The sequence below is a fragment of the Balaenoptera acutorostrata genome, chromosome 13 (assembly GCF_949987535.1).
Source record: "Balaenoptera acutorostrata chromosome 13, mBalAcu1.1, whole genome shotgun sequence".
Classification (NCBI taxonomy): Eukaryota; Metazoa; Chordata; class Mammalia; order Artiodactyla; family Balaenopteridae; genus Balaenoptera; species Balaenoptera acutorostrata.
The window spans coordinates 57,742,606-57,765,181 of NC_080076.1; the positions used below are offsets into that span (position 1 = coordinate 57,742,606).

The 22,576-nt window shown below is 40.2% G+C and overlaps 1 protein-coding gene and 1 pseudogene across 3 annotated transcripts in view; both read right to left on the reverse strand.

Annotated features, from left to right (window-relative positions):
* The window catches only part of MYOM1 (myomesin 1), a 138,248-nt gene that overhangs the window by 89,153 nt on the left and 26,519 nt on the right, over positions 1-22,576 (reverse strand). For all 3 annotated transcript variants that reach the window (XM_057526665.1, XM_057526664.1, XM_057526666.1), the window contains exons 3-8: positions 21,467-21,607; positions 16,846-17,074; positions 16,030-16,187; positions 5,367-5,459; positions 3,344-3,432; positions 3,170-3,232 (exon numbers count right to left, since the gene is read on the reverse strand). In XM_057526665.1, coding sequence (XP_057382648.1) covers positions 3,170-3,232; positions 3,344-3,432; positions 5,367-5,459; positions 16,030-16,187; positions 16,846-17,074; positions 21,467-21,607 — 773 coding nt within the window. The remainder of the gene's footprint in view (positions 1-3,169; positions 3,233-3,343; positions 3,433-5,366; positions 5,460-16,029; positions 16,188-16,845; positions 17,075-21,466; positions 21,608-22,576) is intronic.
* Positions 6,155-7,747, reverse strand: LOC103006065 (BTB/POZ domain-containing protein 10-like; annotated as a pseudogene).

Here is a 22,576-nt window from a genome sequence, read left to right on the forward strand (position 1 = left end):
AACTGCCCAACTCTAAAACTTAGGCCCTTTTTCTCCTATTTCAATTCTCTTCCTAAGACCTCTTAGAATTAATTTGAAAATGCAAGCTAACATTTACTGAGTTCACCTTGTGCCAAGTATTATTCCAAGTGTTTAATATCTACCAACTCAATTAAGCCTCATAATAACCCTATCAGGTAAGTGCCATTATTATTCCCATGTTATCGATGAGGAAACAGCAGCACGAGGAGACTAAATAACTGCCCATATGCACCCTGCAGATGCAGGATTTACACTGGCAGGCTGTTTCCAGAGCCTGTGCTCTCAACCAATACATGGGGTTGACTTGACTTTGTGTGTCCCCAGGCAACCACTCACCAACAGGGAAATGACTTCTCTTTGAAGCATGTGTCCCATCTGCCCCATTTTTATATGATGATGTCCCACTGAGATCAAAACGCAAAACAACTTGAACAGATCTTGTTTATTGGGAAGTTGGGCTGGTTCCAAAGCTGCCTCAGGGAGTAGAGATAAGGGTTATAGGGAGGGCCTGGTTTAGGTCAGGGGTTGGCAAATCTGTGAGCCAACTCTGGATTGCCTCCTGTTTTGTACCATGAAGGATGGTTTCTAAATTTTTTAATGGCTGAAAAAAATCAAAAGAAGGATAATATTTTGTGACATGGGAGAAGTCATAGGAAATTCAAATTTCAGTGTTCATAAATAAGGTTTTATCTGGATACAGCCATGCTCATTCATCTATCTATTGCCGATGGCTGCTTTTGTGTTACAGTGGTAGAGTGGAATAGTTGTGACACAGACCCACACAGCCTAAACTATTTACAATCTAGTCCTTTACAGAAAATGTTTGCCAACCCCTGGTTTAGAATATGGTTTGGAGTTAGAAAGACCAGGTTACAAGTCGCTATTCTACCATTATGCGTGGTCTTGACCCATGATTTAATCTCTCTAAGTTGTTTCCTCATCTGCATAGCACAGATAAAAAGGCACCCAGTTCATAAGCTTTGGAGAGCATTAAATGAATCAATGCATATAAAAAATGTCCTAGGGGGGCTTCCCTGGTGGCGCAGTGGTTGAGAATCTGCCTGCTAATGCAGGGGACACGGGTTCGAGCCCTGGTCTGGGAGGATCCCACATGCCACGGAGCAGCTGGGCCCGTGAGCCACAACTACTGAGCCTGCGCGTCTGGAGCCTGTGCCCCGCAATGGGAGGGGCTGCGATAGTGAGAGGCCTGCGCACCGCGATGAAGAGCGGTCCCCGCACCGCGATGAAGAGTGGCCCCCGCTTGCCGTAACCGGAGAAAGCCCTCGCACGAACCGAAGACCCAACACAGCCAAAAATAAATAAATAAATAAATAATGTAGCTATAAAAAAAAAAATTAAAAAAAAAAAAATGTCCTAGGGGACTTCCCCGGAGGTCCAGTGGTTAAGACTCTGAGCTTCCACTGCAGGGGGCATGGGTTCGATCTCTGGTCAGGGAACTAAGATCCCACATGCCGCACGGAGCAATGAAAAAAAAAAACAAAAAAAAAACTGTAACTCACCAGTGAAGCTGGGGAAGCTGTCTCCCAGCTCAAAAAAAAAAATGTCCTAGTACAGAGTCTGGCACAACTGATCAATACATATTAACTACTAGAGCAGAACCAAGGGCAGGGAGCTTTATCCATGATATTTACCAGCATATTCCAACCACCTAAACTGGTACCTGGCACATGGTAGATGTTCATTAAATACTAGTTGAATTAATGAATAAGAGCCCTCCGTTCTCTATGCTGGGAACAACTGCACTCAATTCAGGAGCCAGAGGAGGCTCTGAAAGATTAAGAAGTTAGAGAAGTAAGATTGAGCTGGGCTTTCAGACTCTGGCTTGATGGAGAAGAGGGGAATGGGAAAAACATGGATGATGATACAGAAATGGGACTGAACAGGATACGTGTGGAGGATTGTAGAATGACCAATAGGCCAATCTTGGGGACATTGGGGATAAGTCATAGTTTCAAATTTCCCAGCTATTCTATCTCAATATAAATCAAATGACAGGGAAGGACATGATTTGGGATGTGTTCCTCCTACACTCTCACCCATCATCCCCTCTTGCCCATGGGATTGATACCAATGATTACAATTTAGAATATTAAAATCAGGAGCCATTCCATGAAGTCGATGAAGTAGGTCATCTACAGACATCAAACTAATTAGTTAGGTGAAAAATTGACCCATGAGAAAGTATTTTCATCAACCATTTTTAAAACTACCACTTATTTTTTAATGTTTGGAAAATAAGAAGTTCGGGCTTGACTACCTTTTTCAGTCTGAACAGTGTAAGCATCAAATCACTTGAATAACAATAAGGATTTTACTTTTATTGCCTCCCATGAAAAGAAGTTCTGATATAGATGAAATGACTGAAGTTCACAAATTTACAAATTACTATGGATCAGAATATTGTTCATAATTTGTTATTAAACCACATTTAGACCTCATTAAATTGCATTTCATAAATTAATGTATTTATTTATTCGTTCATCATCAAATACTACTCTATATCAGGTGCTGGGGTTTAAAGATAAAAGGTCCAGCCTTGCCTTCAAGTGTCTCATGGGTCAGTGGGAGAGAACAGTTAACAGTGTCCAGTGAGATAGATGCTCTTATGAAGGTGCCACAGCTTCTCTGGGGACACCGAACCCTGAGTGGGTGGGGCCTGGGGTGGCAGTGGGGTCAGACATGGATTTCTCAAGGAGTTGATACTGAACTGGATATTTAAGAATGAGTAAAACTGCTCTGATATAGTCCAGACTGTGTGTGTGTGTGTGTGTGTGTGTGTGTGTGTGTGTGTGTGTGTGTGTGGTTAAATCACTCTGCACAGGTTTGTGTAATGATCTTTCTCAATTTAAACACAGAAAGACTTAAAAGCATTTTAAATGCTTTTAAGACTTAAAACCATTTTTAGCCTGTCACATCTGGGCATTTATAAAACCAGAACAAAGCAATTATATGCAGAAAGAGACTATAGTAACCAAAGAATCTGAAAAAATAAAACCAACCACAGGTAGTATTACACACATACTAGCATATATTATAATATAGACTATGTATTTATTTCAGCATTATGGAACAGCTTATTATGCAGTATTGTACAGAGATGACACAGCAAATATACTTTTAAACTTACAGATGGGGGGCAAGGTGGAGGCCCCTGCACGGAAGAAAGTCTCATCAAACTCTCCCTTATATCCTAGAAAAGAAAGCAGAAAAGCATGCCAACTGTTCCTTGACTTTATTTTTTAGCAGTGAGAATAAATTTTTTAAAAATACACTTTGAATAAAACAAGTCCAGCAAACTTACTCTTTACCACAACCGAAGCATATGCTGAAAGCTCTCCTTTAGCATTCATCGCCGAGGCCCGGTACTGAGCGGTGTCTTCAAAATCACATCTGAAAGAACGGATGGAAATGAGTGCCCAGTGCAGTGACACTCCTGGTACAGTCGTCCCTCAGCATCCGCGAGGGATTGGTTCCAGGAACCCCATGGATATTAAAATCCGTGGATGCTCAAGTCCCTTAAGTAAAATGGTGTAAAATAGTCGGCCCTCAGTATCGGCGGGTTCCGCCTCCTCAGATACGGAGGACCAATGTAATTGCTAGCTGTTTCATCAAGGATCTCTTTGCTAACAAGGCACAGGGCAAATCACTGACTGACACATAGCTCTTTAGCACTCTTGATAAAGCTACTCTCTCTGACCCAGCACCCTGTGGTGTTATATAGGCCAACAGATCTATCTACCAACAGCTATAGTCCACCGTGACCCTAACCTGGGTTCATTTAAAATGTCCAAAAAAAAAAAAAAGTCAACAAAGTGTCAAGCATATAAATTACAGTGTGAACAGTGTGATGAAAAATTGGTCTAAAGTTGTATCAGGAGCAGAAAATGTCCAGCCATGTACCTTTGGAGCAGGTAAGACCCCGAGCACCTTGGGGCCTCCCTCAGGGTGGGTTTCAGTCTGGGGGGCTACAGGGTGATGAAGAGACAAAGAAACAGCCTCTCCTTATAGACGCCCACAGACTCCCTGAGCCACAAAACGGATCCCGGTTGGTCTACTGTGCTCTAGCCTCAAAGTACAAATAAGTTATTTAACTTTCAATTCTGCTAAGGTTCAGGCCCACAGAACAACACAAGAAGTGCCATTTGGAAGTTCCTCTAAGTTATAATGCAGAAATTGGGATGTCGTTAATAACGGAGTAGAGAGAGAAGGATCTCACACAGAGATGAACAGGCTAAGATTTCAAAGAAGGCTGTTTTGTGTCTTATCACTGCCAGTGTTCGTGTTCTTCATTGTTCCTCTGGGTTTAGTTTCATTTGTAAAATCTTAGTTCTTGTTGAAATCTACAGACATCAATAGAACCCCAGGAGGGTCAATACAGTTGCCTTTCCCATAGCTATTTAATTATAAAGCAACCACATAGCTCGCTGCCGCCTCGGTAGAATCTCCGACTGGCAGAATGGATGCAACTTTAGGAAGGGGTCAATGCTTGGCGAAAGCCCCAGGGTCCCAGGGTTCTTTCTGCTTTAAGCCCAGCATCACCTGTGTCAACTGCTCTGACCTGAGAAGGCTATGAATCTCTTGAGATCAGAATGACGTAAATTTTACTTTGACATCTCAGCATGTCATGGTTTTATTTGAACCGAAAATGCTGGGAGCTTGTTTAACTTTTTCATCCACATAACTAGGCTTGGATTTCAAAACCGCATTAGGAGACATGATAAACCTTTGAAAACTTGGAAATTTTGATGTGGATTCTGCTTTCAAATTTTGCTTTTGATTTTGCTTTAAAAACATCCCAATGTCAGGCTCTGCGTCCATCTACAGGCTGACAGGGTGGGCACATAGTTTCCCACAGTTCCTGGTGAGCTGAAGGAAAGAACAATTTCTCCAAGTCCGGCTTACTTGCAATGTCACCCACCCCAAACTTCATCGGCCTATACTGATTAAAGGCAAAAGTGTATAGTGATGGCATAGATTTGGAACTCTGAAAGGATAACTGAATATAAATGCCTATTTATGTAACTTATTTTCTTACTAATGTCTAAGAAAAACTCTCCAGTATATAAAAGGATAAATAGATACAAATGAATTTTTCCTCATTGCCTTTGACTAAATTCAAGTAAGATCACTTTGGGAGGTAACGTGGGCTTGGTAAAAGTGTCATGCTTATCACTTTTAGGTGTGCACCAAGAAGCAACGTATGGGACTGTCCCCCATCCTGATCACGCTACATTGGGAGGAAAAGGGGACAGTCATTAACTGGAGCGCAAACTGCCACCCTAAGCAATTGCTGGGCAACACACACAGACCCTGATGTCTCTTACGCGTTTATCTCCAGAGTGTGAATTCCATATCGGCTTTCGATAATATACTTTCCAGGGTTTGCATGGACGTTTATTGGCACCTGGTTTTTATACCTATGAGACAATGGAAACAGGGTGAAGTAAGTTGAGGTGTAAATAGATTCATGATTAAAAGCAACACACACACAACTGTTGTTCTTGAAGGAACACCTGTAAACACAGCACTGAGGTCGGTAGCGGGGTCTGTTCAATAAATGCAAATAAAATGCATTATAAATATTATAAAACTTCTTTTTTTAAACATTAAAACAATGGAATTTTATTTTGATGAAAAACGAGTTTACAATCATTTAGTAAATGCAGAGCAAACACTTCATTTTCCTATCCCATAACTCAAAAAAAATCATTAGTAAATGAATATCTGTGAACAGATTAAGGGTAAGGCAGACTGGATAATAAACCACCTGAAGTTCACACTCCCTGCATGTGACTCACTTGAAAAGGATGAAAACGGCACTGAAGATAACTGATAAGATATGGGCATTGAATCCCATTCTAATCATTCAAATAAGCCCAATGATACTCATTTTTTGCTCATCATGGGCAGCAAACTATACACATTTCACTGAAGGAATACTTTGATAGAAGCACTTATTTAAATTATATTGTGCATCACAGCTATAAAATGGCTTGAACAGTTCCACTTGACCACCATATATAAAGTGCAAATATATAATATTCTACATTTTATCTGGGGTGTGATGAATATCAATCTAGACTGAAAGTACCCCAGCTGCCAATTTCCGCCACTTCTGAAAAGATCTAGATGTGTGAAAAAGGACTGTTCCCCCATACAAAGAACCAATTTCACAAACCTACTGGTAAACAAATACATTTATATAACTGGAACCTCAAGATGCTAGAGTTGTACTCATTTAAAAAACCATTCAGCTACTTTGGTCTTTAAAAAAGTCTACACTGCAATATCCTAAACACTGTTCTGTGCATCTCACAATGCAGAGAGTGGCCTTGCAGTGCAGGATGAGGAGAGTGCAGCGTCATTGTGAAGAGTAGCATGCTATGGTTTCAAGGAACATCACCATCACAGCATCGGATTCTGTGCGTCAGGATCGAGGTCATGGTTGCTAGAAGGGGGATGGATAAGGAGAATATCCAGCTCATCCACTTGAGGAGTTGGGTGCATGACTACCAGCTGGTCCTGGGGAATGTCAGCTGCAGCTGCTGCAAGGTTGGTGATAGAGTTACTCTTTACACATTGAAAGTCTACACACTGGCTCTTTCCTTCTTCCTTTTCCCAAGACATTAAATAAAGGGTCTTTGGACATAGTTGTAAATCACTTCTGGGCAGCCCCCAGGCCTTTTCTTTTACTTTTTCTTTGTAGGTTGTATAACTTTCTATCCCAACCTAATCTTCTTAAGACCCCCTCTGTCAAAACTGATTCGGCCACATCTCTGTTTTCAATGTACTTGAAAAATCTATATAATTTTGTGCTATAAATAATTTGTGAATATTATCCTCCCATCCGTGGTGGATACTCTTCATCCCAATCAACCACATCATCGTCTGTAAGCACCACTATGTGGCATTCACGTTCCCCACTCTGGGCACTAGCTACCATGAGAGGCAGAATCATTTCTTCCAGGTAAAATTCGAACTGTCTACGGGCACCATCATTTGATAACTCATGCATTAGGGCACTGAGATCTCTACATTTAATAGTACTACATTCAAAAGAGATACAAAGAGAGTCGCATGGTTCTCTCAGTTCAGGAATAGATATGCCATTGGGACAATGGATTATTCCTGTTTTATAGTAATCCAGAATAGCTCGAAACACAGAAGAGCCAATCCTCTCTGCCACCTCATACTCTCCCTTCTCACTGGGACATGCAGAGTTATGTTCTCTGCCAGATCCAAACATCCTGCCCAACACTGTATATGGCTGAGCAGTAAAAATGGATGGGTCTACAACACATTTAGTGTTATCCACTATTAATGTCACTCGTTCTGACGTTCTTACATTCTGACCTCCTTCTTCAGCATTTTCATACACAAACACCATTTCCCCAGATGTCTTACAGCTACCATCTGAACTTGACTGACTACTGTTTCTGTTGCTGTTCCCAGCACTGCTACTGGAACCATTTGGAGATGCTTTTTGAGGATGAAGACTGCTTGGACGAGAGGAACTGTGATCTTTTTCACGTTCAACATGGTGTTGTCATGTTGGAGAAGTAACATTTCTAATACAAGGAGTGAGCTGAGATTCTGTTCTTTCGTGAGATGAATCTCGTGATCTGTCACTTGACCTTTGTCTATCTCTTGATCCCTCGTTGAGAGAGATCAAGTCACCATGTAGACTCATTTTGGTGTGGTCAACAACTCCTTTGGCAACATGTGAGGGAGTACCTGAACGTTTATAAAGTTTACGATGTCTACTATTCAATTTCCGATCCCTGTTCTCTGGATCACTGGAGTTACTGTCATAAGGATGAGGCCATCCTGCCACCCCACTTCAAGCTTCCTCACACCACTGCTCTGAAAGCACACATGTAGCACCCATAACCTGTAGTCCCCCTTGAGTGTCCAGGCACAGGACGGGGCCGGCGACACCTCTGCTTCCTCCCCAGCTGGATCCCTCCGGAGGTGTCTGTGGCAGCGGATGCTCTGGTGGCTGCGGCTACAAGAGCCGCCCCAACAGTTTGCAGGCCGGCTCCTAGGCTGCTTCTCGCCTAAAACTTCTTGATGAATGTGCTTTCCGCTCCTCCATTACAAAAATTACGTTCAAGAAGTTGGCCATTCACAGCAATGTGGTTGAACCTTGTATGTGTAATGTTGAGTGAAAAGAGCCAGACACAAAAGAGTATAATGATTGCTTTCATGTAAAGTACAAAACCAGAAAAGACTAATTAATGCTCCTAGAAGTCAGGAGAGTGATTCCCCCGGAGCGGGGCAGGGGGGATTAAGGAGGCATCCTGGGTGCTGAAATTGTTTGGTTTCTTGATTTAGGTGCTGGTTACCTGGGTGTATGCAGTCTACAAAAATTCATCAGAGTTCTACATTTATATGTGATATGCACTTTTTAATGTGTATATGATACTTCAATAGAAGATCTAAAAAAAAAGAAAAGAAAAACTTGCCTATTGTTGACACAACAGAGAGGAAGGCTTTGAGTGGGTTTTTTGTTGGCTGTCTGTGTAGGATGAAAGCAAAACATTCTTCCCACTAACATTCTTGCATGTTGTTCAAAACCTTGCCATTGCATTGAAAGCTCATTATATTTGTTTTACTCTTTTGTGAGCAAGCATAGCTCTCATCTTGGAAGAACTTAAAATATCAATCATGAAAGAAAACTACTGACAAATAGGAGCTGAAAGAGTCCCTTTTTCTGACTGGCCATCCTTGGTGAAGCCGCTCAGCCTTCAGAGGCTGGGGCTCCACGGAGGGGCCCCTCCTGAGACACTGTCTCCTGAGTCTGCAAGGGGCACCTTCTTCACCACGTCCTTAGGTTCTCAGTAGCCAGTGGCTATGGTGCTGGAACAGGCTTTTCTGCTTAAGCCATTTTCTGTCCCAAAGAGGAGCTGGACTTCATTTGATTCCCTTTCAGACACCCCACTTCACTTGTGCAGACATCGCAAATAACGCTAATAATCATAACAGACACAGAGTGTTTACTGTGAGCCAGGCAAGTGCTTTAAATTCAATCCTCACAATAACCGCACGAGATGGTACTACTTTTAACATAGTAAAGTAGTACCATTTTCCAGATGAAGAAACCCAGGCATGGAGAGGTTAAGTGTCTTGCCCCAGCTCTCACGGCTAGAACAGCAGAGCTGGGATTTGAACCCAGGCAGTCTGGCTCCTGACAACATGGGATGCTTCCACTTTCCAACTGTTCTCTATTTAGCTGCATTTTATTTCTTCAGATTTCTGGACATGGTTATAAGGAGGTTTGGGAGCAGGGAAAGTGGTGGAAAGGGAGAGAAAGAAAGGAAATAATCTTCAGCCAGTCCCTACCTCTCTCCAGCTTGTACACTCATACACACACACACACACACACACACGCACCCTATGTCCCTAAAATGCATCACTTTTTATACTTTAAAAAATGTACAATTCTCCTTCTCCACCTAGCAAAATCCCAACTCGTCCTTCAAGGCTCTGATCAAATGTCACTTCTTCAATAATCTCTCCCTTGAAATCCCACACAATATCATTCCTGCCTGTCTGCATTGGTGTTACTTGGTTCAAATGGAAATATATAACATTTATCAAATTACGGTTGGACAAGTGTCACTTCTACTAAGGTGTGTGTGCCTTGAAGCTGGGGATTGTGTCTGATCCGTACTTACTTCTATTGCCACTCTCAAGGAAGTAGGCATCACAGGCAAATATTAGGCACTCAGTGTTTGCTAAACTGGATTGAACAGAGTTATTGGGTAACACCATAGATTTAACTGTGCTTCCTGATTTGGGGCCGAAGGAACGGAGTTCTGACAAATACATCCTTCATGATAGGGATAATTTAAAATAAGTGCATGTGAAGAAGGTGTGTTGAGGCTCTTTGTGTCCCGGTTCCCTAGCATGTGAACCGGGGGGGGTGGACTGGCTTAGGAATCGCAGCTGCGTAGCAGGTGTAGGGGCACAGCCTTCTGCCTCACCCTTGGGAGTCATCCCTAGCTGTTTCTGACAGCCCAGAAGCAGCCTCAGTTAGCTGTCTCCCCACAGGGCTCCAGGCAGACAGGACTGTTTGATCAGAGATGGCTTGTAAAAAGAAATCTGCCGGCCCCTCCTAATCTGGAACATTCCTTGCTTTGATGAATGACAGGGTAGAACATGTTAATCAGCATGTTCTCCTGACTGAATTGGTTTAGGTCATTTCACACTTGACTCAAAAGCTCCCTCTTGCTCAGTTTTCTCCTTTGCTGTGGTGTTTTCAGTATTTCCTTCTAACGTAAGAAGAGAAATATGACACCCAATTCTGTGTGGCAGGTGCTACTTGACCAAACAACTGAGTGACACTCGATTTGGCTTCTGACCAAAAATGTTGTTCATATTTCTATAAAGTTTGAATTAAAACAGCATTTGCAGCTCCCAGGCTTTCCTTCACCTTCCTTGTCCTCCTGTCCTATCCGACCTAGCACCTCAATGCCTTCCCCCCCATCCCCTGACCCCCGGCTAAACAGCCATGGCTTTTCTCTCTCTGTCTCTGTCTCTCTCTCTCTCTCTCTCTCTCACACACACACACACACACACACACAGACACACACTTTGAGGAGCTTCCATTCTCTCCACTGGAACTCCAAGGTCAGTGTAAGAAGCATCTGTTTTAAAGCTGCAGACACGGATTAAGTGAGGAAGTGATTCAATTCTATTCTCCAAGGAATTCACATAGCAAGGCACTCAGGTTCAGAGTCATTTGCGATTGGCTGTCTTCACCATCAAGTCAGGGGAGAAAAGTAGGATTTGAGGCCTGCTCTGTATATGCTTCACAGTTTGTTACTTCTGGAAAATGAAATTCCAAACTGGTCAGTCATCGGCTAATTTTGGAGAGTTATCTACACCCTGGGGTGATTTGTCAGAGGGTTTCTGAAATTCTTGTGAACATTTAGATGTACACCATTTTCCTTATCATTTTCACATAGAGTCTATGAACTAGTTAATGAGCTTCTGTTATAAGTATTTCTAGAATACTCTTCATGTATGTGTGTAAAATACACACTTAATTCCTCCAAACAAATGTCTGTTTGGATATTGGGCTGACTTTGATAAGAAGGGATTACAGTGAAAGCTCTTTGGCAGTGTAAAGCATGGTCAAACAAAAGGGCTTCACTCTAACTTTTCTCTATCAGCAAATAATGCCTGCCAAAATGATCTTTTCATGTTGAATACCCCTACAAGTGTGGTTGCTATTTAGAATGCAACCCTACTGTTTTGAATAAATAGCTGTTACTTTAAAAACCAATTAGCTGAGAGAGAGCTATTCCATTAGCATAGAATTTGGACTTAAATAAATAAGAAAAATCTAAAATAAAATCCCAAACCCTTATACCTGGGAAGTAATTATAAATAATTTTTAACTATTTTAAATGCAGGCTGTTTTCCTAAGATAATATGGTAGTAATTGCTAAATTTAAATACATTGTAAATAACTCTAATCTTGTAAACAAATTCAATACATGATTCTATCATGGAATTTATGAATTCATATAATTTGCAAAAATAGATTAAGCCTTTTCCAAATCTCTGGACTCTTCCTAAGATACATTTCTCGTACTATTTTATTGCCAGGTTTTGAACCTTACCATGCCTAATGACAAATATCTTTGTCTATTTGACAGTGACTTCAGGGATAATGTGAAGAATTTCAAATATGTATTTCTAAGTGTCTTGCGTGAGGATCTAGCCCAGTAACCACATACACATCTGAAAACGTGGGTATTGAGTGAGCATTAGACTAATACTAATCCTCACTAACACTAACACATTGCTCCGGGGAGTTTGTGTGAGTCTCCCTGCAGATTACAATCCAGGCTTCCATTGAAAAAATTGATTTAGACTTTGGGCTCGAAATGCAATTAAATCTGGCTCTTTTTTTAAAAAAAAAAGTGTAAAATTAATGCAATTCTCTCCTTCTCTTAAAGAGAACTTTTCTCCCTCATTTCACATATCTTTTACAATTTGACTGGGCAATACAGGCATATGGTTCAAGGATCAGAAAATATCAGGGTGCCCGGGAAACATTCTCCTTCCTCAAACCTGTCTGCCTTCTGCCCAGCTCCTCCCCAAAGCTAACTGTTCTCCTTAGATTCTTACATAGCCTTCCAGAGCTTCCTTATGCAAGTAATATGGATACAAACATAAATGTTTTTCCTCCCCTTTTAAACCGATATATAGCCTATTAAACAAGTTATTATATAAATATAGCCTATTAAGTAAAACAGCTTTGGTTTTTCACCACATATACATTTCTCCTTCTCTGTTGACAAGCCCTCCTTCGGGATGGCCTGCTTCACTGTGGTGGTGCAGCTGCGTCATCTACAACTAACTTTTCTACTGGACGCAAAGCCCACAGGCCTCCTTCTGCTCGGAAAGTGAGCTGGAAATAGGGCAGTGCTGCTCAGTGTCTCCACACCTGGCCCTGATGAATGATGGGCGCTCCTGTCAGTGAGTGATCCCCGGGTACCCTCTAGATTCCATTCAGACGGATTTAGTCAGTACGCGGGGTTGGCCAAAGAGCAGCTGCTGTGTGTTGACATCATTTGTTAGACCTCAGGGGCTTCCATGACCTGAGGGTGCCCAGTGGAAACTTGGAACTGAACCCTCTTTGGAAAGGAGTCTGAGGGAGCCAGGCCCCAGGCACACATGCCTTTGAAAGACGTGGCTAAAGCCCTAAAGGCTTCAAGCGGAGGCATCACAACTGCCCGCAGCAGCATCACACACTTATTTCTGTACTTTCCCTTCTTCTATTCAGTAAGGTCATTCTCAATTATTTCTTTCATACTTATACTCAGTGTCAGGCCCAGGAAGCTGCAGCTGGGTACAAAAGAGGCATAAATGCCAGTAAATTAGTCACCACTAACCGTGGTTCTTGCTAGGTTGTGGATTCCCTGCTCATTGAGGGGAAGGATGTTCACTGAAGATCGCATACTCTGGACCAGCAGCTTGCAAAGTAAATTAGAGCTTCATTTCATGATTATTTTTAAAAAGGCAATGTACCCAGCATGCTATAATCAATCCTACATGGAAGTTTACTCTCAGAGGTGGATTTACCTTGAAACCAGTGAAGCTCAAGTTTCAGGGTCTCTCATCAGCATGGGTCCCCATAAGGCTCTGTGCCTAATGCATATGACTTAACTTTATATTCTTTTTTGTAAAAGTGCTCCTCAAATTGTATAACTCTTATGCCCCACAAAACCTGGCTCTGACCTTATTTATTGCCACAGCCAATTTTCAGTTATCTGCTAGCTCATTGTCCAAATTTCAGCTTTATCCAGGGGCAAATCTTGCTTGCTAAATAAGGTGAACTATTTTCTTAGTGGTCCACTGGTTCTTTTGTTTTCATATTTACTTCTCACTTGACTTTCAAGGCAACAGGACTTTCTGTGAAATGGTCTGATCCGTCCCTACTGGGAGAATTCCTGATACAGAATGAATTTGACTTCTCCAAGCACAAAAGTGGGCACGGGAACTAGAGACGGTTTGTTCCAGTCAATGAACAGCCTCCCAAACAGCCTCCCAATCGTTCCTGAGACAAATCTTGTCTCTGTGCCTTTGTTTTTGATTCAAATGAGCCCCTAGGCCATAAAATTCATATGTTAAGGAAATAAATACTTCAAAGCTAAATGTGAAAGATTTGAGGGATCAATCATACTTCTTCTCAGCCCCATTAGTGAAGATAACTAAAAGCTGACAGTATGGGCTTCCCTGGTGGCACAGTGGTTGAGAATTCGCCTGCCAATGAAGGGGACATGGGTTCGAGCCCTGGTCCGGGAAGATCCCACATGCCGCGGAGCAACTAAGCCCGTGCACCACAACTACTGAGCCTGCGCTCTAGAGCCAGTGAGCCACAACTACTGAGCCCATGTGCCACAACTACTGAAGCCCGCGCGCCTAGAACCCGAGCTCCGCAACAAGAGAAGCCACCGCAATGAGAAGGCCGCGCACTGCAATGAAGAGTAGCCCCTGCTCACCACAACTAGAGAAAAGCCCACATGGAGCAACAAAGACCCAACGCAGCCAAAAAAAAAAAAAAAAACTGACAGTATTTCTATTTTTCAATTTGACTGGAGTTTTACAGGTTGACAATTTAGTCATCTCATATTTTTTCTGTGGCGTTTTAATCTTTTTTGTTTGTTTTTATTTTTATTTTTTTAACATCAACATATTTACTCATTTGCTTATTTTTATTTGTTTTTAAATCACTCCTTTTTCAGCCCACAAAGCACTATGTAAGGAGTTTAATCTCCAACAGAATTTGAGCTCTGCCTTTGTAGAACCCCATTACTCTGGCTTAGTAACACCATCAGTGGTACATGGCATGTTTGTATTCTAGTTGCTGTGTGTTTAACGGAATAAATAAATGCTTAAGAAATTAATATTTACCTCCTAGAGATTACTCTGTATTCTTTTGAAAATCATCTTTAACTCTGATGTTTAAAAATCAGGAAAACAGAGATAGGACACTGTGTAATAAATATATCTACTTAAGGACTCCAATTATTCGTTTATTGGTAGTACATTTTAATTCATGAAAGATGAGAAATTTTTTTACTCATCAAGTAATATTTCTTTTTTTTTAAAACATCTTTACTGGAGTATAATTGCTTTACAATGGTGTGTTAGTTTCTGCTTTATAACAAAGTGAATCTCAAGTAATATTTCTTGGAGCTAAAAACTTGTTATTCTTTATGTATTTCTATAGGAAAATTTGGATTTTTTCTGAGGTGGGAAATAATCAGTTTTTTAAGAGGAAATGTCCCCTTGATAGGCCAATTTGTGCAACTCTATAGGTAGAGAGGAAGGTGGGGCAAAGATGGATTGATTCCTAACTTACTATAGTATACTCATACTTTTAAAGCTTGGAAATTGATTTTTTAAACTTCATTTTCATTGAAATATGTTCCTACATTTCTCATCTTTGTTTACTATAAATTATTTGCCTTGGTAATATAGAGCTGGCGTTGGTTTCATTCTTTGGTTTTCAAACTCAAGAACCCTGGAAAGAGTTTACATACAAGAAAAACTGTAAGTAAATCCAATATTACCACAGGCAGATTGATATCACAGGTGAATTTTAAAAAAACACAACTCACCACCTGCTCCTTAAGAATAACCTTAGCTAGCAGTTTATCTTGTCAGCCACCTCCATTACGCTAGCCAGGTGTCCAAAGAACATTAGAAATAACAGAAAAGAGAGGAAGAGACAGGCGCTTTTTGGGTGACAGTGCTATTCTGTGAAGTGTTTATACTGTGACATAGGGCATATTTACCGCCACTCTCGAGGATAAGAGAACTGCATGCAAAATAGCCCTGTCCGAGAAGAAGACGGAAAATGCCTTTTAAAACCGGCTCACAATCCTCTTCAGACTTCTGCTCTCTGTGGCAGACATTCATGCCGTAAGATGGGAGAGTTCTGAGTTTAGGGATCACAAAGTCATTGACAATTGCAATAGGATATATAATGGACAGAAACAAGAGGAGCTTATTCGTTATGGAACAAAAATTTCTTCAGGCCCCATAGTCGTAACAGCTCCCATACCATCCCCTCTTTTGTTTGGCTTTGGAAAACACATTAAGACCTCAGCTCATGTGAGGAGTAGAGATGGAGCCCTCTGGGTCTTAATTACTTTCAAAAAGGCAGTATTGCTTCTCATCACAAAATGATACCAAATAAATATGCTGACTAAATTTTAACACTTTATATAAGATAAAGACCCATTTGTATAATAGGACTATAAAGTATCATAATAAATCATAATGGATGCAAGACTCTTCTTTCCTTCCATACACGTATTCTTTCTTCACTATTTAAAAAATCTATTCAAATTTGTAGATGCTTTCACTGACTCTTGCATATTCACAATGCCACATGTTTTCACAAGAGGTAAAATTAACTTTGAGTAATCGATTCTATGAGAAATTTTAATAACGACAGCATACCATGTGAGACGAGGTTCTGGCCAGCCGGCTACAGAGCAGTGTAATTTTACATGTCCTTTCTCCCAAACAGTGTGGGAACGAGGTTCAATGACAAATTCAGGAGCATGGAGAAGATTATCTTCATTCAACTTTTTATGACATGCCTCAGTTTCTTCTAACTGAAAAAAATCAACATATTATGAAATCAAAGTAACACGTGCTACAAAAATGTAATGTAGAAATCAAAATGATCATTTTTTCATTTGGAGCCTTACTTTTGCATCCATTTCAAACGAATCCCCCTCACCTCTTTTGAAAACAGACATATCACTTGATTTTTAACATTCTAAGCCTGAGCAACATATTTTACTTATTTAAGGTGGATTTCTTAAGGTTCTTCAAGAACTTTAATTTCTATAGAACCTAAAATTTCACAGAATTTAAAACTATTAAGTGTGTCTTTCTTTGACCTATACATTTTGATGCTTTTTCCTTCTTTTGTTTCTCCGCAAGACCACATATTTCTTCATTTGAATCTAATTAATCTATATTAACACACATATACACAATGTTACATGCATTTCTACTTTTTAAAATTAATATTTATTGGAGTATAGTTGATTTACAATGTTGTGTTAGTTTCTGCTGTGCAGCAAAGTGAATCACTTATACATATACATATATCCACTCTTTTTTAGATTCTATTCCCATATAGGCCTTTACAGAGTATTGAGTAGAGTTCCCTGTGCTATACAGTAGGTCCTTACTAGTTATCTACTTTATATATAGTGGTGGCATTTCTACTTTTGTAAGTTATATTAAATTGTCTTTTTTTACCGTTTTTTTCAGTGACAGGTGTTCTGCCTTTTCTCGAATTGCAACTTTCCTTGACTTCTCAAAACCCTCCTCCTGGCGAAGCATGGACCTGGACTCTTGGGATACTGTGGACTGCTTGGCTGCCGTGACTCCTTCCTCTCTGGCAAGGAGATTCCTCCGGGCTATGTAAGCAGCAGCTTCTTTAATTCTTTCTTCTTCTGTGTCTGTAATTCCACTGACATGCACTTGGCTAAAATATAATAACAGCGAAATATGGATATTGTGGATGGCAGTGATGAGATAGCCCAATGTTACGAAGTTCAAAGCGCCCGACCTCAGATGCTGTACACTGTGCCCAAAGAAAACCTGACATAGAAAGACCTGGTAAATAGGAGCTAACTCTTCACACATGGCAGTGATCTTCACCTTAACCAACAATGATAACGACAACAATAATACCTATTCCGGTTATGGTGTCTTGCCAAGTGCTTTTTACATACATTGTCTCATTTTTCCCCACAACAACCCTTTGAAGTAGACTGTACCCTCTCTACTTCAGATATATGGCAACAAGACACAGAGAAGTTAGATAACTTGCCCAACGTCATTTCTTTGGTTTCCTTAGTGCGTTTAAATATGATTTAGTCTATAAAAAAAGATTAAGTTACGACTTCCTTCCAGAAAAGTTGATATTGTAAAATGACAGACAGTTTGTGTGGCTGTGATTCTGATTTTCGACTATGTGCTTGATCTGGATTCTGTAACTCAGATGATGTAATGCATTGCCCAGGGGTGCTGCACGCAGAAATAAGTTGTAAATTTACGTGAGCTCCTTAAGCCTAGTGGGTTTCCTTTCCATGATAATAAAGGTTGTGTGTGTGTATATACATATTTAATATGACAACCTTACTTTGTGCTTACACACAGCCCTGTTGTAAAAACATGATCAAACTCACAATTGAAGTGTTGATGCTGACAAAAGTGACTTGTTTTTACTCATAATTGATGATGGTGGTGGCAAGTGAGTGGTTACATCCTAAAGTGCTGTGCCTAGTACAGCAGTTTATGATAGAATTTGTGCTGTGATTTAGTAATGTTGTTTAAAATATTTGGATTATTTTAAAGCTCCTTCAATACCTTTGTTGTCAATCCTATTACATGTTTCAGTGAGGAGTATGTTGATTATATTGAAGATTCTCTTGAAATTGAGTCTCCTGAGACCTCTTAAGACAGAATTGTACATTTGTTTTTCTTATAAGAATAATTACTTCAGGGCTTCCCTGGTGGTGCAGTGCTTGAGAGTCTTCCTGCCAATGCAGGGGACACGGGTTCGAGCCCTGGTCTGGGAAGATCCCACATGCCGCGGAGCAACTAGGCCCGTGCGCCACAACTACTGAGCCTTGCTCTAGAGCCCATGAACCACAACTACTGAGCCTGCGCGTCTGGAGCCTGTGCTCCGCAACGAGAGGCCGCGATAGTGAGAGGCCCGCGCACCGCGATGAAGAGTGGCCCCCGCTTGCCGCAACTAGAGAAAGCCCTCGCGCAGAAACAAAGACCCAACACACCCAAAAATAAATTAATTAATTAATAGAATAATTACTTCAAACTTCAAGCAAACACTGCCATTGTGTTTATAAGTCCCTGGCACCTGAATCTATATAGTTTGCTGACAAGTAGGACTCAACATTTGCACAAGTTTGGAATTTCTCATGGAATATTACTAAAACATATGGTAGACAAATTAGTCCACCTTGCGTTTTACTCAACTTAGTGAGTAAATTTTAATTTCTTTTCCCTTCTCTCTATCTCTCCAAATATTAATAAGTAGTCTCTACCAAGGAAGTTATCTGCTATAATTTAGGGGGAGAAAAAGGAAGATGGAACATTTTTAGCTTAGTGTCCTGAGATAATTACCTCTAATTTTTTTTTTTGAATGAGATAGGAAGTGAATGAATTAATAAGTGAATACAAAACAAACCTCATGAGAATCTACTTGGAATTCTCTATAGAGGCTAATATACAATATAGAGATTTGAAATGAGGTTTGTAACATGATTCAATATGTATAGTAATGGATTATATTCAATGCTAGTCCGGCCCCAAGTTGAGACAACTCTAAGTGACAGAACTTTAAGTTCACATGCCTTTTAACAGTGGAGGTGGCTCTAGAGGACAGAATGGAGTCATGGCTTCCCTGCCTTTTCCATTTGCAAATAAGGTAAACCTTGGGGAAAAAAACTGTAATTATTTCACAGGAAAACTCAAGTACACTTAAAAATATATTTTTGACCCAGGACAGCAGGGACATTTGCGTTTAAGTAAATATAAGTGCATGTCAGTGGTAACCCTGCTATAATTTGGGTACAAGAGCAAGAATATGATGCTAACATCAAAAACACACTACTGCAAATTTAAAATAAATTTAAAACTTTTCCAATACTCTATATCTGATGATTTCAATTTAAAACCTGTTGCTGACATAAAGTTAGTTCTATTTATCAGACTATAAGAAGTGGAATTTTCAAGTGCCATCCAGAAGAAACCGTATTCTCCAGAAATATACTACGACTGCATTTGTCAATCCTAGGGGGACTCTCAGCTCATCCACTACCAGCCATGTGACTTTCAGCAAGTCACTGAGCTTAGATTTCCTTGTCCAAAAATTGACATATTAATATTTCTCCAGGGCTGGATGGAGGACTTAGCAAGATAGTTTATATAATGCACCTAGAGTGATTCCCAGCAAACAACTGGTACTCAGCAAATGTTCATTATTTTCCCATCCTCTTAGATTGTTCATACTGTCAATACCATTATGCAGTGTTATTTTCATAGTAACAGAATATAGGAGATGGCTCCATATAAAAAATGAAGGTGAACTGGAAATAAAACCTAGAAGATAAAATTTTTATTCACATTTTCTTTTATCACAGTTTATTTTGTAAATTATCATTTATTTATTTTTTTAATATTTATTTTATTTATTTATTTTTGGCTGTGTTGGGTCTTTGTTGCTGTGCGTGGGCTTTCTCTAGTTGCCGTGAGTGGGGGCTACTCTTTGTTGTGGTGCGCGGGCTTCTTACTGCGGTAGCTTCTCTTGTTGCGGAGCACAGGCTCTAGGCACGCGGACTTCAGTAGTTGCAGCACACGGGCTCAGTAGTTGTGGCTCACGGGCTCTAGAGCACAGGCTCAGTAGTTGTAGCGCAAGGGGCTTAGTTGCTCTGCAGCATGTGGGATCTTCCCGGACCAGGGATCGAACCCATGTTCCCTGCATTGGCAGGCAGATTCTCAACCACTGCGCCACCAGGGAAGCCCTAAATGATCATTTCTTGAGACTGGCCTGGAGGGGACAAAATGGTTTGGTTGGGAAAAGGCAGGGAGAAGATGGTGAGAGTGAGCAGCTTCACTTCGTGCCCACACAGGTGGAGAGGCATGCCATGTAGGTTAATGCTAAGCTGACATGATTTTTAAATGATTTTTCAAAAAACAGAGTGAGAAAAAACCAGAAAATAAAATATTTCACTTCTCTAACCTAGCCATCTCCTAAAAGCAATATGAGTGTCATTAAACCAACTGTGAAGAGGCTGATTCTGGGCAAGCATAATTAACAATATAAGCATGTTTGTTTGGAAAGTTTACTTTAAAAAATCAGATATAAAAAAAAGTCAAAGATATAAAATAAAAAGCTAAAAATAGAATATTGTTTATCCCCTTACCTTCCTAAGTAGGTTCAGAGCAATTATGACATTAGCTTCCGAAACAATTCAGAAAGGAACCATCAGAAAGCAGTGGGAAGAAAAAATGGAGGGAAACAGAGGTAGGTCACCCAAAATCACACCTGCATCATTGCCTAGTGATTTTCCTGAGAGCATTTGCCCGGAGAAGACGACCTCATTCTGAACCATCTTAGCTCTGTGAATAATTCTCCATTCAAAGGAAAATAAACAGGGAAGACTCAGAAAGTTCCTGTTAAACTTTAAGTTGGTTTCTTGGACAAGTCTCCTTTCAAGATTCCTTTGTATATATTATCATTCAAAAAAATGTTTATATTATAAACAGAAATTTGGCATTACACAAACTGGTGATTTAGTGATTATTTTGTTTGAACTTTACCTCAAAATAAATAGTAATCTATTTTACATTTAACAAACATAAGCCAGGCATTCAAGTTATGGTGCAATTCTTTTACTTAGTCTACGTTATCTAAGACTTTTTTTTCTTCATAATGAATAATAATTAAAACCACACTGGCAACCAATCTACCTAAACATATCATCTGATATTTTTCTTTTAGTTCACCCGATATTTTATAGTTTTAACCTTTCTTTCTACTCTAAACATAGTGACTATATATAGTGTCCAAACACTAGCATCCAATACTGGGCTTCTAATTTCAACTAGTTACATAATTAGAAATAAGTTGCTGATCATTCTCTTTTGTCATATAGCCATCCTATGTGATGGCAAACATTTTTACAATGAACACATCTCCCTCCGTGCATGGTTCTGAGGTTCCACAGACCTTTCTCAACCAGTACATAGTAAGTGCTCAATAAATGACAGCTGCTATTATTATTACTACCTGACAACATTTACTCTCCACTTTCTAATAATCAGATCCAGGGAGAGAATCCGTACATACCGTCCTGAGAAAATGGGCACCATGTAGTCACTTGGCAGATTTTCTTTCTTCTCTCCAGAGAGAAGGCTTTTCTTGGCTCTCTTTGTTTGGGGGCTCAACTTGGATGAATAATCTTCTAACATCAGACTGGAATCTGTAAGTCTGAAAAAAAAAAACACCCTAATGTTAGTCGATAATTTTAAAAAATGCTTATAAAAAGAAGTTTTAAGTTTGGGGACGTTTCACAGAATCCTAGACGGCTAATGTTATAATCATCTTTTATCTTTAGAGCTAGCGTGAGAATGCCCTCATATAATGCACCCTATCTAGACACAAGAGAAAAACAGGTCTATAGCAATTTTTTTAAATTGCAGTATAACTGCTTTATGATGTTGTGTTAGTTTCTGCACAGTGAAGTGAATCAGCCATATGCATACACACATCCCCTCCCTCTTGGACCTCCCTCCCCCCACCACCATCCCACCCAAGTAGGCCATCACAGAGCACTGAGCTGAGCTCCCTGTGCTATACAGCAGGTTCCCACTAGCTATCTATTTTACACATGGTAGTGTATTTATGTCAAATTTCATGGCTTTTTCCCCTTTAAAATTTCGAGGGAAAGTGGCAGTGCTTTGGTAATAGTTCCAAATACCCTTTGCTGTTAAGTTAATGTTGGAAATTTAGGTGGTCTACATAAATGGTTTGGATACATTGTGTATCCAAATGCTTTCAGGGGATTGATACAAAAGCAGATTTTCTGTATTGGGAGCCCAGGCAATTCTGATGCAGGGCCTCTAGGTTCAACTTGAGGCCTTTATGTAGTGTAGACAGACTCCGTCTGAAAGGACACTGAGTTCATCAAACAATAGAGTTAATACACTTTCTGTGAACACACAGCATAGAGTGACTCGGAAAGTTACAGGTTTGATAAAGAACCCTTTGTTAGTGCTGTTGCACACAAAAATCCACCCACTCATGCACACTGGTGCAAGTGTACACTTGGAGGTAGTTATTGTTCTAATAAACCAAAAACTGTGTTAGCAGAGCAGAAAACATGACAGCAGAGATTGCACCTAGAGAAAAGAATTGATGAAATTAAAAAGGACAACCTTAATCTATATAGTTCTTGAA